This window comes from Lineus longissimus, chromosome 3, assembly GCF_910592395.1.
Source record: "Lineus longissimus chromosome 3, tnLinLong1.2, whole genome shotgun sequence".
Classification (NCBI taxonomy): domain Eukaryota; kingdom Metazoa; phylum Nemertea; class Pilidiophora; order Heteronemertea; family Lineidae; genus Lineus; species Lineus longissimus.
The window spans coordinates 26,184,745-26,203,768 of NC_088310.1; the positions used below are offsets into that span (position 1 = coordinate 26,184,745).

A 19,024-nucleotide genomic window follows, 5' to 3' on the forward strand; every position below is an offset into this window, starting at 1 on the left:
ATACTATTTCTAGATCTCTACATGACCGACGTTTTAATAAATGAATAAAACAATACGGCATCAATTATTAACGACTTATATTGTTGTTTATTGGTAAAACTGGTTACAAGTGACATTCAATTAAAATGCATCAATATGCTACATTGTATGAAAAACAATGGCATTCTGATGTACACATAACATTTTTTAGTTAATGAACGAGGTTACATGTATCTGAGTGTCGAAAAGGCTACATGTATCTCTTACGTACAGCATCGAATTTGATGAATATGCACATGTACAAGTGATACTCGTTTTCCATGTATAATTCGAAGTTGAATCATGTGAAGCTAACTTTGCATCTGGTTGGCCTTGAGTAACTTATTATAGGTGATATCACTACCGATTTCGGCGCAGCTGGATTATGATTTTTTTCGGAATTCGGATGGGATGTCGGCGAGGGATTACCATAACCATCTTTGATTATTTCAACTCAGCGTTCAATATAAGTCAGTGACAGTTGCAAAAAATACATTGTTCCTCAGTCCTTATCTTTCTCACAGCAAATGGAAATGAGGCAATGAAGTTAGTAGAAGCATGTCAACTTCAATTCGGCCATAACCCGATAGGAATGGGATCGTGTTACAGACCTGGCGTTCCCGTGGATCGCGAAATAAGATATAACGGTAAGTGAAAAGATCCTCAAGATGAGATTCGGCATGTGGGTTAGTCATATTTTCGAAAATATCGGAAGACGGCCATTTCATGGATTTGCCGAGTGAGTGAAAAAAAGTGCTGATCGAGTATGAGTTAAAGCTAGATGAGCACCGACATTACAGGGTGTCCCATATGCAGTGTAAGGTCATCTTCAATATGAGATTCATTTGGTCTATTTGCCATTATCATTGAAGGCAATTAAATGTAAAATGAATTAGTTAACGAATCGAATCAAATAGTTAAATGCCTTGCCAATAATCGGTAAAGAAAATAGGAAAAATAACAAGAAATTAATAGACTCTTGATTGAAACATGCTTTTAGTGTAATTATTGGATATGGCGATTTGGAAATCTGAAGTAGGAAAAAGCATTCGGTTAGAATAAACAACCTGACGGTATATTTGTATTTGTGATCAGTAATATATATGCCATGGATGAATTAAGGTGTTATGCGTATGATTTTACAAGGCATATACCGGATTGGTTTGAGCAAAATGTGTTTGGTGTTAATGTCTTGTTGGCTTTTCACTTTGGTAAAGTTTACTAAATGAAGTTACCACAAAAGCCTCACGGAATGGAGGACTATTTCATGGGACACGTTTACTTTCGTTGTTGAGAAAGCAAATATTTCCGCTTAAATATATAATAGGGGAATGGGGCGAACAGTTATGATTAAATTTCTGTGGTATGTGGCTTCGATGACGGCCGCATGAGGTTCGGCGTGGAGACGTCGTCATGGTGGTCTGAAGCCTTCGTTTTTAGGATATAGACATATAAATGTAAATCAAAACTGTCTCATTCCATCAAACAATTTGTTTTAAGTAGGAGTGTCCATTGGACATCAGACATCACTTTCGGATTAGCAGATTTGTAACGAAAGTTCTCACGTAAGGTAGGTCTTGATTGAACAGTTCATGGACATTCTTCCAAGACTTATGTTGAATATAAGTTATCGTTTCGTTCTGAACGGCCGTTGTCTTAGTGTAATACATTGTATTTAAATCATCAATTTGGCCAAAAATGCATCTTATTTGGATGTTGTACAAGTCCTCATATTGAAATAGTCAGCTCTATTATTCATTCATCATCGAAAAAAAATGGAGCCGCGTTCGGGAACATGCCCCATGTGAGGATCGAACTCACGACCTTCAGATTATGAGACTGACGCGCTGCCTACTGCGCTAACGAGGCGGCTATACTCACCGGAGGCACGGAGAGACTTTGGCTATTTTACTGAGCCTGATAAAGAATCGCACTTTCTATCAAGGTTGTGTTCAACGCGATTAGTTTATAGGCCTATTAAAGATTCGCCTATTAAGCTTTCTAATTGTCAAAGATGAAGCCGCCACTTGCATTAATCACAATCTCATTATAATCACATGCAACAATGACCACTGCAATTTTGTCAAAACACCATGAAATTGCAACAATGTCGTATTCACCACTAATTCAAATGAAGGCATTTCTATTTTGACAATATTTTGGTACTTTTATGTAGAATCATAAGTGACCCAGAAATGCTTTCACCATCTAGGTGATTTAAGGAAAATAATGACACTCTACAATGATTCAGGTAAGAAAGTATAAAACAGCCAAGGGCATCTGCATAACATTGTCCAAAAGCACCTTAATACCCCGAAGGAGACTCTCCTCCCTTTTTTTACTGAACCGCACCATAGACAATTAAAATTCAAAGAATCTTCCATGCGATTTTCCAACCCAACACTTACCTGATGTGACGGACCTCACCCCACTCTCCAGAATGCACCATGCATTCTAAGAAATAAAGCTGTTTTAGCTTTTGAAAAAGCTTTGATGATTTCTCAGCCAACACAAATATATGCCCCGTAGAAATGTTGAACCGCCAGATAAAAAAATCTTTAATAGAGGCTTGTCAGATTCTCAAAAAGCATTTTCTTTTCTTCATTTCACAGAAGGTAACCTCTACTGGGTTCATAGTTGTGTTGGCATAAAACCCTTAGCTTTTTCAACGGCTCAAGTTCTAAGAGTGTGTGTTCTTTCAACTTGAAAGGCACTTGCATGTCACTGTCAAACTCCACTAACTTTTAACAGAAGATGCGACTCCACGACCCCACTATCTTTATTGCACCTTAGGACCGATTTAAAGCACCACTGCGTAGTTTGTCATCAACTCTTAACTGACCAAGTAACTCCACCCCAAACTCTTTACAATTGTGCACCCCAAGGCAATTTGAATTGAACACATCATGCCAACATTTCACCCGCCACTTTTCACCTCTTTAACAAGTAGACACGGTTAAGAAGCAACAACTTGACATCGTCGGAACATATTCTGCACTCACATCTGCCGGATCTAAATGATCGGAATTGAAGTATCGTGAAGTTCATTACATTTGTATTGATTTACAGGTGAGAAGTAAATGGGGATACTTAGTGTTTGTATTGATTTGAAAAGTTTCCATTTATTTAAAGGTAAGAAATGAATGGAGATTCATTTTACAGGTGAGAACTAAACGGAGATACATTACGTTAGTATTGATTTACAGGTGAGAAATGAACGGAGATACAAAACGTTAGTATTGATTTACAGGTGAGAAATGAACGGAGATACATTCCGTTTGTATTGATTTACAGGTGAGAAATGAACGGAGTTACATTACGTTTGTATTGATCGAAGGCGACATAATTATGAACGGCGATACATTTGGTATAAGCAAATTGAATATTCTGATTTAAACCAATCACAAAAGTAGTGTTCTTCTTGTTTATGACATTTTCTTATCATCACACCATAGACAAATCGTGAAATCCGTTCTGCCAATTGATGCCATGTTGTGTTGAAATGTCTGAGCAATCAATATCATGATACTAGCCTTTAGATACCGTGCTTAAAGGATTATAAGCGGGTTAGTTAATCGGTCGTTTATTTCTCATTTCGACCAATTAGAATGAGTCCACAACTGCTTCAGTGGGGTTTTTCCTGAATGTTGCGGAGAGTCATCTCCTTTACCAGTGGCCAATATGAAAACAATGTGTACGAACTTGAATCTTAAACTCGTGTCGATGTTGGCCACTGGGTTAACAAATATTCTCGATAATATCAGCCGGGATGTCATTATTATCAAATAGCTCGGCGGGTAATGTGTTTGGATTAGAGCTTATTTGCTTGGTAACTTCCCCATTACATGCCAATTACACGAAGATAACGACCCATTAAAGACACTAGCTGTGATCAACCAGTCAACACTATTGAAAAACCGTTCTGGGTCATGAATTCGCCAAAAGTCAATCCCGGGGGCTCTTCTCCCGTATTGCGGCGCAGGAGCACCTCACAGGCCCTGCGTCCCAGGCCCCAGATCACAAGGAGGAGTACCACTGGGAACCTTGTCCCCAAACCCCCAGACGCTGCACCATCACCGTTAGAGATGTCTGGCGTTGAAGAGAAGGACAATAGGAAACACATTGAGATGTTTGAGAGGAATTTCCTGAAGCGAGGTGGGTAGTGCGATTCTCCAAACTCCTCCTTTCGTCACCGTCCACCAACGTTTTGCAAACCCAACCGGAAAGGTGCCACCTTCTCCTTTCGAATTTCACACCTTTCCGACGCCAAAGTGACCAGAAGTCTCTCCAAGATACGCCTCGTGATTGGCTCACTTCTAAAGTGTGCACCGGGGATGCAGGCACTTCTAATTGGACATTGCGACCAGTCGTCTCAAAAGTGTCTACTTTTCATTGGGAAACCCGAAGTCGGCATCGAACATGATATCCATAGGTAGTAAAATGAAACCCTCTGGGAACTTCGCGATCCAAAGCAAACTTTGAAACAGAACCTAAGCAAACAAAATATTAAATTTGTGCGAAAATTTTCCATAAATGAATTGATAATCGTGTAGCCTGCATGGAATAGATGTGTGTGATGTTTTGACACATGCATTACGATAATAACAGAAAATGTTGGCCGTTTCTGTGAGAATGCGCTACATTCTAGCTATCGTCCATGGACACCGAACCAAATGTTCTGAAGATGTTTACACACATATGACATGCTTGGTGAGTGATTACATCAAAATAAAGCACAGAAATTTCAAGGCGTTCTGCGACTATCTGATATAGGGTAGTCTGAATCGCGTTTAAACGTGATTGATGATATTTCGACTATACAAAAGCTTGATCTTTCGATAGAAATAACGAAAACGAGCCATGGAGCCCCAGTCAATCGGCTGAAGTTTGCGGTTTTGCCTGAGGTTTGCCTGACGGTCAACTCAATCGAATGCTTCGAAAAGCCACGCGGTTTCCCGCGTTCAGTGCTGTTGTGGAAGATGGCCTAACAGTCTATCGGTAGGTCTATACAGGGAGGCCGCTAGCACTTTTAAGACTGCTCATTGGTGTCTCTTTCAATAGACACCGATTTAATTTTTATTTGCACACACCAGCAGACCACTTAGTCTTAAATATTTACTTCAATTCATATCCATGTTGGCATCAATATTAGGGCCTACTGGGTATCAAGTTCGTTTACTTTCCTGAACTTGTTCAACTTTTTCGGGCGTCAATCATGGCAAGTATGAGCTGAATTGTTTGAACGCTTATCGATTCAGTGATAAAGGGAGACAACTTGTCGGAGTCAGGCAAACAAGATTCACTAGCTTCACGAAGTCAGCGATAGGTGTCTCTACTCTAGATCATTGACGTTTGCGCTTGCAAGAAGACTAATGTTTCTATCACGAAGTCAAACCAGCTCCAGTTCCCTAACAGTGTATAGACGGCCAGATCTGCGCAGAAAGTTCCCTTTTCACAAATTTAAGGCCAACCCATTACTCTTTTTTACATTTGGCACTGGTTGGGTCAATGGCTGTGAACCTAATAAATGTTGGTCGATATGGCTCTGTTCCTTCTGTCGATCAAATGCTCTTACCTGAATCAAGTTAAGTTCAGTCAACTAAGTTAAAAGAACTCCATCAAACCTTGAAAAGTAATGTAGGCAACCTATACTTATACCATTCAAGTTGGAGCCATTGGCACCATACATCAGTTTAGCGATCAGTTAAAATCTCATATGAAAATATTTCGAGCTTTAAATATGATCTGATGTGTTGGAAGAAGTGTTTAATGTTGGGCACTGTCAACAAACTGACATTAGTCCTAACAGGCTTTAGGCACCACTTGACGCCTACCATGATCATGCGACCGTTAGGCCGGTGTGACAGCGGATATAGTCCCCCTGGAGTCATAGTCCGGTAGCATTGTATTTGACCAATTAAGCAGCATGATCTATTGTACCGCTAACCCTAACCAAAACATTTAGCAATGCGGGCTATTGTTACACGGACTATCAGCCCTAGGACTACTATCCCTTGCACACCGGCACTGGCAATGGCAACGAAACTGAGTGAGGTCAAACAATGGATAACTACAGTCACGAGGCATTGATATATGACAAGATGCCCTTCATGCCCCCCCCCCCCCCCCCCCCCGACCCCGATCACCAACTCCATCACCCCAATGATCTGGAACATATCACGTGATTCGATGTTAAAGATGGACGTTATGGTGGCCATTTTTTTTGGGTGGAACTCGGCCAATCAGACACTTGATCTGAAGCATCCTACCCAGGGCAAACGTGAATGAACGCAACAAAACCTCAACCAAATCTCAACCAGTCTGCTTTTCACCTTTCAGTTCTGTCGCTGCACCCGTCTTTGCGGCAATCTCGCCTCCGACGCCAAAGTTCCACCCTGAGACGGAGATCGAGTTCCAAGATGTCGCAAATGACAGACAGAGTCATCCAAGTCATCTCCAAGCCGCCGTCGGAGAGGACAGACATGGAGGTAGAGCTTCTGTTGCCTTGGCTCAAGAAGAGAAGTGACACACTGGTAACGGTGGATAAATGTAAGTGCGAGAGGGATAGATGTAGGTCACCTCAAAGAAAACGTCCGGGAAAGATTATATCACTATACAACCTGCACTATAATATATTGGAAAATCATAAGGTCATTGGTTTTTACAGCCATGTACCTTTTTTGCACACTCGTTGAATATAAGACAGCACCAAAGTGTCAAGAGCGACTCTTGGTTCAAGTTTATTTGAAAGGGATCCTAAATGCTGTTAGTCGGCGGCTAGACCGGCGGTACCCAAGATACATTGATAATTGCAGAGTCATTAACATCATCCCATAAATTGTCTCAATATCAAATGAACAAAACAGCGATAAAATGAGCGATAAGTGCTTGGCTCAATTGATGTCGTTAACTAACGGCAGTGATAATGAAACACTCACATTACCGGACGTGTGTGCCAATTTCCACTACTAATCAATATCACCGCATTAGAACTCGGCGGAGAGCGTGGCGGGGGTATAGCTCAGCGGTAGAGCATTCGACTGCAGATCGAGAGGTCCCTGGTTCAAGTCCGGGTGCCCCCTCATTCGTTTTTTGTTTTTCTTTTGCCATCCCATGGAACTATCTCGACTGGCTTTGCGGATAGGGCAACAGTAGTGTGATGAATAACCTTTAGATTGCGTCGCATTGAAAACATTCAGCAGTCTACATTTTGGTTTCCTACCAGAACGATAGGTGCGCAATGTTTCTTTCAGCGAGTCTGACGATGATCGGAGTGCCTGTGTCTCTGCCGCGTTTCTGTTCTCCCGCCCAATCAAGTCATTCTGTTTATACGATACACATGTGGTGAAGATGAATTGTCGGAAGCTAAAAAACTCACCGTTTGTTCATCAGATTCTTTTCCTATTTCTCAATCACGGCTTATTTCCAAGGAGCCAGGCTTATTCCTTGTTCAAAGGATGCAATGAAGGCGTTCCATTCGTGTTTTAGACAAATGGACCAGTATGAAAGAGACTTTTAGTTCTTTAGTGGGAACCGTCTATTATTGTAATCAATAATGTACCAACGGCAGTTAGAATCTAAGTAATAAATAACTTTATTGAAAGGAGACTTTCTAGCTGTCGCGCCATAATAATCATAAAGAATCATGCATATGATCATGGAAATCAGGTGAATTCGTTTTTTATCCACATCTTGTGTTTTCAGCTATTCTGATGGACATCGTAAGAAACTGTGAATACCGACAATGCCAGAAAGATGACGTCATTATCAAGCAAGGCGACGTTGGGGACTGGTACGTTACATTAATCATGTTTATGACTCACACGAGTTAGTTATCTCATCCAGAGTTGTATCTCGTTTCCGGGTAGGACAAAAGATGGAGACGTGTAGCCTTACCCCGTCGGACATGCAGGGTTTGTTTCGCTTATTTGCCATTTGATAGCGATGTCAAAACCATGTATAGTATGTCACCACGTAGAGTAGACGCTCGAGTATCTGCACGGTTTGAAAAAGACAAAGAATTCTAGTCTAAGTTGATATCCCCCAATGTGAAAAAGTTCACTTGGCAATTCATTTTCGAATAACATAAGTAAACAAAAAGGTTGTTTTTTTCATCCATGATAAACTGCGGTAAACATTGAAACATGGCGGCAATTCAACAATGCACGCTTCATGGTTATTCCTCAACCTCGGGGACAAAAGATATCTATTACGTGCGTGACAATACTTGATAAACAGAAAGGGGCGAGGATATGAGTGCTATCTACAACTAAATTAGGAGGCATGTTATTGTCACCAATATTGAATTTTGTTTTTGGGGAACAGTTATTGCCTGAAAAGGTAGATACAAATATCAACAGAACGAGATTGCTTTTGGTCATCACTGGCTTAACTCTAACGGGATCGAAGTAACTTTGAAATGTAAGTATGCGATTGAAATTAGGTATGTTTGTCAGCCTTAAACTCGATTTGGGTTAGTTTCATTCGAGCCCGTCGGTCACCGGCCGGGGGTATTGGCAAGAATTTGGTTGATCAACCAAAAAAAACCCTATGATTAGACCCTATATGGCGCGGATCGAGGATTATATCTCCTATACATGCCATACCAGTCGCTACAAAGATGGAAAATGGGGTGGATTTTGGGTGAGGCTGGAACAAAATATTCGAGTTACATGTATTTACTTTAGCGACTGGTATGGCATGTTAGTCCGGAATGCCCCCTATCACCTCACACCAACCACGTGCCCCTTACACCCCGTTTTTTTCCGCCATTGTCATTTTAATACGAACAAAGATGGAAAATGGAGTCAGGTTTTTTGTAGTTTCCGTCTCCTATAATAAGTCTAGCTGGCCAGCTCAGACTATCCGGTTTGATATCGGAGTTTTTTCTCCCAGGTTCCTGAACGCTCATGGTAAAATACTGTCTTCTGCTCGTTGGACTTATCGGTTTAGAATTACATAATTGAAGTCACGACACTTCAAAAAAATCACGTACTGCAGATAAGCGATAATCCTATTAAACCAATCAATAATCAGATATCGCTTATGAATGACTGTACTTCGATACTCTGCAAAAAAGATATGGTAGTATAGCCCTGTGCTCAATATAGCCATGCATGTGATTAACCTGTAATATCTGTTCTTACACTGCATATAAGGGCTCTCCCAGCAACATGACTTGAATTGACATGACTGCCCTTGATCACATGCCGGGGTTTTCATTCTGAGATTTCCACAAGAACGTCCAAAATAAAGACACATGCCACCAAAAATTACGTTTTTTTGGCCAGCACAGACATATCAGCGGGGTGCAAAAATGCTTCCCATTGAACTACCTTGTCCTATAAAATTCATGGAGAGTGAAAGGGACAAGCCCCTGGTGAGCGTCACGTGCAATCAATAAGTAATAAACCAATTAAATCGATCAAAGCTAAAAAGATAAATAATTTGATCCACCCGAGGATAAGAACGCTCTATGACGCCGGCTGATATTTCAATCAGCTCGCCATGCACACCCAAATCCATGCGGGATTACCATTGAAAACTCAACCGATCGGCTGGATATTCTGATAGTATGGTCTCCCGCCAACACCTCAAGCAACTTGGCTTAAATAAACGCGCTAAACATCTTAACTCCAAGCAGAGAAAACATGTCCATTCAGTTTGGTATTTATCTCCATAGGGAGGATGGTTGTTGTCTGCCAGGCTATACAAGAATATCCAATTTGGAGAGACAATGCTGGATTTCCTTGCCTAAAACTATGGTATAGATAGGGTATTATTCATAAACACTGAGAGTGCATGCGGATTGAGATGTCAATGTTATGATAGTCCAGAGACGAACCGCTGTCGGGATATAAGGGATCTGTAATCATATACTTTAGTTGGGATTCATAGTTGGAACGCGTCCTGATGTGGTATAGGACAAGTCATTCCATTGTTATGGAGTATATGTGATTTTTTTCTGTTCTATCATATTTTTCAGTAAGTAGTCTATAGGTCCCGCTCCACCCCATCCTACGTACCGTTCATCATTCATTAAAAGTGATGCCCTAGTTAATTCTTTGATTATTTTCTTCCAGTTTTTATATCATGTTAAGTGGTAAGACATCTGTTTACATCGACACGCAGAAGTCGGACGATGACCCGCCGGGAGAGGGCGCTGAGGTTGAGAAGGATGGTGAGGAAGAGGAAGAGGATGAGGAGGAACCGACGGGAGAGTACAGGAAGCATAAGGATGGATCTTTGGACAGGAACCAGTTTGGCAAGTTCATCATCAGATACGGTAAGATAAGATACCAATTAGATTAAACGTTGTACAAATTGGTAGACATCGCTTTCCGAAAGTTAAGTTGACCGGAGTGCAACATAAAACGCCATGTGATTGGTTGACACTTGTGATGCAGCATTTACACGTCGGCTCATGATATTGTCGTCAAATCATTGAGGTACTCCTCCTTTAATGTCTTTAACATCATCTTCATGTAGCAATATTCTCCGCCTCCCAATATGGAGAGAGAAAACGAATCTCATGATGCCTCTAAGTAGGCCTATTGCTAACAAGTCAGTGCTTTTTCGTCTACATTTCACGTGAACAGTAGTGGTCTCCTTGTCATCACTTTCACCGCGGTCACTTTTGAAAAGGTAAGAGCAAAACTTATCACAAGAGCACATTTCTTGATTTTCAGGTTATTTTGACGACATGCCAGGTTGGAAAATGATGTGACGTTCACTATAACCCATGCATATTATTGTTTTGAGTAGTGATTGAACATGATTTAACGCCGATGATAATTTTCGTAATGGTTTACCTAACCAGCAATTACTAGATTGGCGTGGCTTTAATTGAAAGTTACCCGTTACCACTTTCCCGTAACAGTTTCTATGACAACAAGAATGACACTGAATTTCAATCCGACGCGCCTCCAAAGTGATAGGAATCGAACGTGCCTCCTTGTCTAATCTGGAGTAAGCGCGAGTTGGAAAACTAGCCAGTATCCGGACAACAATAGTGCTTTCGGGTACTTTTTCTACCCGAATTTACTGATTGCTTGGATACCGACGTTTGGTTATGAGTTATGTTTTCGTAATCATTTGTGTGATGTAAACGAGTGTGTTCTTGCAGTTACTCAATGACAGTCTTTCACAGCTTAAAGTGTAGTTGGTGTCTGGCGTTCCCGTTAACGAGAGAGTGGCGCGAAGCTCAAAACTGGATATCTCCAAGTCGTAGTTTGTAATTTCATTATGTGGCAACAAGAGTAAATAAAGCCTTATTTGTTCTTGATGGTAATATACTATTCGTCATGTTTTTTAATGAAAAGGTAAATGATTTACTCTCACTGTGTGACGTCAGTGTGTTTTACACTCTACTTCCGCCCCTGCTGTACAGGTATATCAATCATCTAATGTTATCATTGCGTGGACCAAAGATAAATATATTGACAATTTGTAGTCCGTTCGGTATCGCTCATAACAAGCTTTAATTAGCGTTAGTTACGCTGAAATAATAGATATAATTCATCATTGTTTGATCATATGCACTCCATCAATGATGTATGGGACGGTTAAACAAACCAGCTGGCTGTACATCGACTGGTCGCAGCGTTGTTGACACGGAGGCGGTCATTAAACTGCGCAGCCCTGCGAAAACAAGTCCTGTGGTAGTTACATGGTTAACCAGTCGGCACTTTCGTCTGCCCCGTTTTTGCTTTCTTCCGGGATATTATTTCCCTGCTTTCAATCACACGGCAGTGACAAAAAGTCCTGACATTTACGACAAAAAATTGGTTCCTTTCCAATTACTACTTCGATGAAGCAGGATTGAAGGTCTCTGATTGGATACCTGGATTCGATTTCACTGAAAACACATGACTGTGTTGATTGGTTCTTGACGGTGAAGCAGGGCTGGCGGCTTCACATTGGACAATATGACAGGAAGTCGCATCGGTGGAGTGGGATAGCTTCTGATTCTATCAAACTGGAAGAATATATTAAAGGCCATCGGCATCACATATCGAGTTGCCGACAGAGTCCGATGATATAAAGGCCTATATATATGTCTCATAAACTCCTCTCCTGATGGAATACGTGGAATCCTTGAGGAATATACTCTATTCAGGATGAACATTACCATTCTGACCTCTCTCAGATTGGTACCAATCGCGAAGATCGCTCTTGCAAAAGCCTTGCTTGGTGTCCATTGTTTCGTTTTGGCAGACAAACCTGTCACTTCGCCGTGTCACATTTGAAAGGAAACGGCTTTTTCAGACCTAGAATCAATCAGATACATTGATTCATCACTGTACGTCTGCCTAAATATCTTATTTGTATGATTGAAAGAGTATCGACAGAGAGATATTCAAAGAATTAAGTAGGCCTAGCGATCCTCTTTTACAAATCTAATAGAATAGCTATTGATATAACGAATTCAGAATGGATTTATCATTTGATTCATACCGTAAAATGACACAGTTTTGACAGTATGGACAAGGGTCTCTGGCAAGTTTATTGTAAAGTTAGGGAAAGTTTACGCAGGGTAACAAACGAATGATTTCAAACAATCCTTTAGACAAATCTTGGCAGAACAAACATTGTCAGACTTGAAGAAGCATACTTTATTGAGAGACAGTTTGTTGTCGACAACAGGTCGGAAGATATATTCCTGACCATTGGAAGGAATGAGTGCGTGTGGATAGGGATTAGAAATTTCAGATTTATTACCTTGTCATCATATTAACCCGAAATAATGATGGTTACTTACTACACCATTGTCTGGCTACCATTCTTTGGATCGTATGTGCTGCTGTAACGTGAAATCGTAAGGATATCGCAACAAATCAGGCGTTTTATACCCAAGAGGGACAGAAAGGAAAGGTCCTTCCACACCTCTGGTGATATCACATGACAGAAGCTGCCATTTTTTCTCTGGGTATTGCATCCACGTTCGTCTCAAGTTCAGTTGGATAAAGACTGATATCTGACCAGTTCCTTTGAGTTAGATGCCGAATGGAGTAGAATAGAAAGCATCAAGAAATAATACTCTAACGGATTCCACTGCTTTCAATATGCCTTTCAAATAAGGAAAACAAGATGAAAGTCTCATTTTAGAGGAAAATGAGTAGTTTTTGAATTGTCCGGTCCACGTATTCTTGGAGAAGGAAGTTTTTAATCTGTTTGTAAGACAACCAAAGCAGCAAGATGGCTATGAACTTTTTCAAGGCGAGGATCATCGGAGCCATCGAGCAGTCAGCTGAGAGTAAGTCTCAATAGAGAGGTTTAGCAACGTACCGTGTTACGTCTTCGTCACCTCCGAGAAGATAGAAAGTGCCGAACCGATAATAATGACCATGTTCATTGGGACACTCTTGATAACCGCACTGCCGGGTGGTATCAATTCTGTCGTGTTACTTTAACATGACTTCGAACAAATGTTGACATTTTCTCCATGTTTTCACTTCTTTCAGATGCTGGCAAGAGCTTTGGCGAGATTGCGTTGATGAGCAAAGAAGCTGTAAGAAATGCTTCCATCGTAGCGGATGATGGCACCGACCTGCTGGTTGTCAGCAGGCTCCTCTTCAACAGATCACTCAAGGTAGGGTAAAAAATCCCAAAAAAAAAAGTCACCCGCGTGGGGGCTCGAACCCCAGACCCTCAGGTTAAAAGCCTGATGCTCTACCGACTGAGCTACACGGGCTGTTGGTTCTACTGCTGGTTGTCAGAAGGCTCATCTTCAAAAGATCACTCAAGGTAGGGTAAAAAATCCCCAAAAAATAAGTCACCCGCGTGGGGGCTCGAACCCCAGACCCTCAGGTTAAAAGCCTGATGCTCTACCGACTGAGCTACACGGGCTGTTGGTTCTACTGCTGGTTGTCAGTAGGCTGCTCTTCAACAGATCACTCAAGGTGGGGTAAAAAATGCCCATAAAACTTGGTCACCCGCGTGGGGGCTCGAACCCCAGACCCTCAGGTTAAAAGCCTGATGCTCTACCGACTGAGCTACACGGGCTGTTGGTTCTGCTCCTTCTATTTTATCATCATAAGGCAATGTCCCAGTGCGAATTGGAATCGATCACAAACTATTCAGCCAAACAAAAGATGGCTCGCCTTTAATTGGCCGTTTCGTTATCACCTGTTTAGTTACAAAGGCACGAAAGTAACTACAAATCTTAATTCAAGAACAATCTACTTGAAATTGTACTTCCGCGGACACGCCACTAAGACGGTATCACCGCCCTCCGCCCCAAACTATTACCACCACTACCATGGACACAAAGCAAACTTCTCAGTAACTGGACAGCAAAAAATCATCCCTCGGCTATACCGTCCATCTGTCTCCACCTTTATGTTATTATCGATTAAGCGACATTGTATCGGTATGGTGTAACAGCCTTCCCCAGGTGTTTGATATTGACTATCAGATCATTAGTAATAATTTATGATAGATTTTGAGTGATTTAGGCCTACAATGGAATAAAATAGGTATGTTTTACTTTTGATGTCAACAGCCCGTGTAGCTCAGTCGGTAGAGCATCAGGCTTTTAACCTGAGGGTCTGGGGTTCGAGCCCCCACGCGGGTGTCCAATTTTTTTTGTCTTCCAATAATTTTAAACCTTTAAAGGGGGCAATGTCTTTATACACTCACAAAGAGTTCATGACTGTCAAAGTGTTGGCATTTTTAAGCAAATAGGTCAACAGTTTAATGACACCATTCCTTTTACTTTCGGCTGGCATGGCCGCGACGACCTTTGAGAATGACGGTGAAAGAGGACATATCAAGAAATCATTTCATTCATACGATCTCTTCCCTCATGTGGAATAGACAAAGGAGACTTTCTATTGCTTTGACACAGGCGGGCTATGCACTGTATTGCTTTTAACCGCATAATATCATAGTGAATAGAATATGACATATCATAAATGACACGTAAGTTAGCTCTCAAACAAGACAGAGACAATCCAAGGCCACTACTAGACTAGATAAATAAGTTCTGGTCAGCTTTCTGTCAAGAATTTTGACTTCAATTCTCTTCGCTCAGACTATTTTTAAGGTGTTAAACAAACGCTTTGTTAATTATAGACTCAAGCAATACTATAACCATAGGCGTATAGACTCACATGCCTCATGAATTTTGCCCTGAATACACTATAATGTACATGTACTCTTTGAAATATAGCTTGAACTTATAAGTCATCATTGCCAGAACATTACATCGCCACAGTCATCGAAATGGGAAATTAATGTATTGATTTCAACCAGATCTGCATCTTTTCTCAAGGAAATAATCCCACAGGATGCAGCTACATTGTGAATAAGCGATAAAAGGAGACCGAGCAGCAAACGGGAGTAGAAATCGTTGTATTTTGTAAATACAGCATATCTGTGGTGCCGCTGTCAACATTTCATAGTTCGTTGGATTTAAAGAAAGAATTTCGACCTATTTGACAAAATTTATCTTATGTGATGCCCCTGGCAGTGATGAGCTTAGAGACATGCTTCTGGAATAAGCTTGATATTCAAGAATTCAGTGTGAATGACATATATATCATACGGTTCAAAGACATGAAATGCGGCATTGCCAAGGATTACGCATTGCTGATAATTTACTTCAAAGTACATGATTGTATTCCGATATTGTTCAGGTGAAATAATACATGATATTTTTGCAAAAGGCTTATTGTACCAGAAATAAGACTCTTTAGACCTTTGGTTTATCCCGGCATAACTGTCTCTTACAGAGTAAGCAAGAGGCGGAATACAAGGAACGGAAGCAATTCATTGCGTGCTCCAGTCTCTTCGATAAGTGGATTCCAAAGTTCTCCCGCCTACTGGAGATGAGTCTGCGAAAGGAGGTGTACCCGTATGGCTGTAATATCGTCAAGCAGGGAGACCCCGTCATTGGATTACACTTCATCATCAAGTAAGTGAGACGAGTATAGATAGACCCAATTAAGCATTGAACATGAACACAGTACATGCTGTGAACAAACCGTAAACCGTTTGGGAATACTAGACCACACGAAGTATACCTTTTTCTAGTTGTTTATTCGTAGCACGGGCCTTTAACATCTCAACAGTTCGTCGGTTTCTCCTTGTTTTAGTAGTTGCCTTAGCTTGCGTTCGGTGAACAGACTTAGCTTTGCGATGTTCGTTGAGCGCTCAACAGACTTGGCTTAACCGTCTATCCGTTAGGTCAAATGAACTAAAAAGAAGTTCCTTACGTTGAAAAGACTTCGCTCAAACGTCTACCGTATGGTATACCTAACTGTTAAATGAACTAACAATAAGTTGATATCGCTGTGGGTGAAATTGGTCCTTCTCTTGCAGGGGACAGGCTAAAATCATTGTAGATCCTACCTCGCATAAGACACAATTCCCCAAGCTGATGCAGGAGATGGAACGGTCAGAAGTGGACGATCTTAGAAGGTTGGTACAATTATTTTATAACTTGTGTCAAAAAGACTTCAGTAGTTTGTCGATTTAGTGTCTTCATCACCAACTTGCCAACCCATGCTTGTTTGATTGACAATTGTCAGCCTTAATCATCTTCACTATCTCTTTCAATTGATATTTGTATATTTCACCACACCTCGTTTCAGTCATTCTACCAATAAGAAAGAAAACGATGAGATAGACCGCCACGATCTGTTGGTGCGCCGTATCCGAGTGCGCAGGCGCGAGGGGTACGCTGCAGCCGAGAAGAAGATGGTGTACCGGAAGATCGATCTCTGCTTCGTCGAGGAAATGGAAGTAATCGGTGAGTAGGTCATGGAGTCGTGAGAAAGAAAGAGTAACCCACGAGTTGGGCTGTCACACGAGGTTCATTAAGAGGGGGTCTTAGTTTTATCTTCTTCCCAAGTCAGCAATTTTTCCCTCCAGTCTGGCTAGTTATTCATCTATTTGTAATAAAAGAGATTTTAGATATCCCGGGGGCAACCTGACTCTAATCTGCAAACTTTGTGTTAAAAAATGTTTTTATACCTTTGTAGGCGATATAGAAATGGTGCTAAACCTTCCCACATACATGCATACCATCCAATGTACTGCCAATACAGAGGTGCTTATACTCGATATGAAAAACTACGAGCGTTTGATTACAAGAAAAAACCCACAGACAATTCAGATCATGAAGGAGAAGGTTGTCGAAAAACTATCGAACAGGTCGACGACTCCTCAAGGTTTACAAGTCCCGTTGATTGGTCATATCGTACGGAAACTCAAACCAAAACAAAAAGTACAAGTAGACCCAGGAAAGAATAGACAAGCGAAAAAACGTGAGGTTCTGATGAAGCAGTTAGTGAAGCTGTTTCTGGATGATAAGGCGCCCATGATTGAACCATGTGTCCCAAATACAGTCTATTATAAAACAAAGGCGCATGAGAAAGCACAAGTGAGGAAGAATGTTGAGAAGCGGCAAGGGCGGAATCTTGCTTCCGCGAACACGCGGGCGCGCTTGTACGGGATGAACACCAAACGACCGCGGAGTAGGCGGGAATTGGAGAATTTGGCGTCGGCTTACCCAACAAACTTTGATCATATGGATCCCTACAGGAGGCAGAGTGCTATCTATGTTGATGAAGACCATGAGCTTGATGAGCTTCTTGCCCGTGACAACATCCGTACTGCTGTGAGCGACGAAGTTTTCAAGCTTACTCAACTCGACAGCGATGACGAGGGTGAAAAGATCTCCAAAGGTTCATTGATCAACATCGTCTCGGAAATGGACAGCTACCAGCGTGTCACCTCCGCTGTCAGGTCGAAGGTTGTGACGGCTGTGGCTGAACGCGAAAATAAACATAAGCAGTTTGATTTGTTGCGGCCTCAGTCTGCTCCTGCAATGAAATTTGAAAGGAAGGAGGAGGTGGAGCATGAGGCTGAGCATGAAGAGGAGTTGTCGCTGGCTAGCGAGGGAGAGGAGTTTCATGAGGGAGACGACAACTTCGATTGGGAGACAAGCGATGGCGGGTTACGGAACTTGGAAGACAAGGTGCGGAGGTTTGTGGAGCGACCGAGTGAGAAGGCAATTGGGCACGGGGCCTCCATACGGCCTATGAGGAGGTTTGAGATTAAGGTAAGAGTAGTCTAGAATGTCCGCTTTTTGAGTTGAAAGATTTACGAAAGTCGTCATGACATTTGAACTTATCAGCGAGGTTGTAGTGCTGCAGGCCTTTTGTTTGAAAACCAGAGAGAGCTGACCTCGCTAACCGTCAGAAGAGCAAGACACACGGACATGCTCTCTCATTTATATATTCTTTTACTTGCAGACTCAGGCAGACATCCCAGTGCCAGGAGGCACCGTCTTCGTACGCCGGAAGGAATGCCGCTTCGGGGCAACGAACACCGTGGGTGAACACCAACATGTCCGCCATTTTATGCTTCCAAAAAACGCCTTCCAAGCCATTCAGTTAGAAAAGGAACGCATGAGACATAAACAACAATACGAGGAGGTGATTCGTCAGACGCCACTTCCTCCGCGACCAAGGACATCTTTGTCTTCCGCGAGGAGTTTAAGGACGGTCCCCAATAATAGAAAGGTTCGCCCGCATTCAGCTTTCGTCAGTAGACAAACTGCTGATGCTATGGTCTGATCCGCCACGGATATTTCGATCTGTGATATCATTGTTGCCATCAGACACTTCACTTCTGATATGTAATGTGTGGTGGTTTCCGTTACCGCTTCAGTACCCCGCCGAAAATGCTTCGACCCCAGGTTGGCCTTCCAGAAGATTGAAGTTTATTGTACTAAGACCCAATTTGTCAACAGACGAAAAACGACAAAGAGCCTTTGTAGCTTCTTTGAGAGGAAAAAAGACATTTAGTGTTAACTTATTTATTTTCGCTTTAGAAGCTCCTATAAATATTTTCTATACCTGAAACCGATGTGCATTTTCTTTTTCTTGTCATACCACAACATAAACGAGAGCGTGAAGATGATTACGAACGAATGGTGATACATCATTCAACACTTGAAGACGATTTCCATTTCACTTGATCACGTTGACCGCCATAA

General features: G+C 41.7%; 1 protein-coding gene and 6 non-coding genes across 11 annotated transcripts; 3 read left to right on the plus strand and 4 right to left on the minus strand.

Annotated features, from left to right (window-relative positions):
- The first annotated feature begins 1,398 nt into the window (after window positions 1-1,398).
- On the plus strand, window positions 1,399-18,881 carry LOC135484417 (uncharacterized). Of its 5 annotated transcripts, none has more exons than XM_064765843.1 (10): window positions 1,399-1,588; window positions 6,358-6,567; window positions 7,723-7,810; window positions 10,101-10,303; window positions 13,482-13,609; window positions 15,753-15,934; window positions 16,342-16,440; window positions 16,614-16,771; window positions 17,004-18,085; window positions 18,279-18,881. In XM_064765843.1, the coding sequence occupies exons 2-10, from the start codon at window positions 6,438-6,440 to the stop codon at window positions 18,600-18,602; spliced, it is 2,394 nt and encodes a 797-aa protein (XP_064621913.1). In that variant the 5' UTR covers window positions 1,399-1,588; window positions 6,358-6,437; the 3' UTR covers window positions 18,603-18,881. The 5 variants fall into 5 exon arrangements, with proteins under 5 accessions (XP_064621913.1, XP_064621914.1, XP_064621912.1 ...); XM_064765844.1 differs by lacking the exon at window positions 1,399-1,588 and adding an exon at window positions 3,049-3,087; XM_064765842.1 differs by lacking the exon at window positions 1,399-1,588 and adding an exon at window positions 4,133-4,173.
- On the minus strand, window positions 1,815-1,887 carry Trnam-cau (transfer RNA methionine (anticodon CAU)). The gene has a single exon. It is a non-coding gene; the product is annotated as a tRNA-Met (tRNA).
- Window positions 7,029-7,100, plus strand: Trnac-gca (transfer RNA cysteine (anticodon GCA)). Its single transcript has one exon. It is a non-coding gene; the product is annotated as a tRNA-Cys (tRNA).
- Window positions 13,639-13,711, minus strand: Trnak-uuu (transfer RNA lysine (anticodon UUU)). Its single transcript has one exon. It is a non-coding gene; the product is annotated as a tRNA-Lys (tRNA).
- Trnak-uuu (transfer RNA lysine (anticodon UUU)) lies at window positions 13,794-13,866 on the minus strand. Its single transcript has one exon. It is a non-coding gene; the product is annotated as a tRNA-Lys (tRNA).
- Window positions 13,950-14,022, minus strand: Trnak-uuu (transfer RNA lysine (anticodon UUU)). The gene has a single exon. It is a non-coding gene; the product is annotated as a tRNA-Lys (tRNA).
- Window positions 14,521-14,593, plus strand: Trnak-uuu (transfer RNA lysine (anticodon UUU)). Its single transcript has one exon. It is a non-coding gene; the product is annotated as a tRNA-Lys (tRNA).
- Window positions 18,882-19,024: the final 143 nt, after the last annotated feature.

What these genes read in the sequence shown, in the direction of transcription:
- LOC135484417 (XM_064765842.1), top strand. Translation starts at nt 4,146, where the DNA reads ATGTTTGAGAGGAATTTCCTGAAGCGAG. An exon ending in TCTTCAACAGATCACTCAAG is followed by an intron (nt 13,610 to 15,752) that starts GTAGGGTAAAAA and finishes TGTCTCTTACAG; the next exon opens with AGTAAGCAAGAGGCGGAATA. An exon ending in GGATTACACTTCATCATCAA is followed by an intron (nt 15,935 to 16,341) that starts GTAAGTGAGACG and finishes CTTCTCTTGCAG; the next exon opens with GGGACAGGCTAAAATCATTG.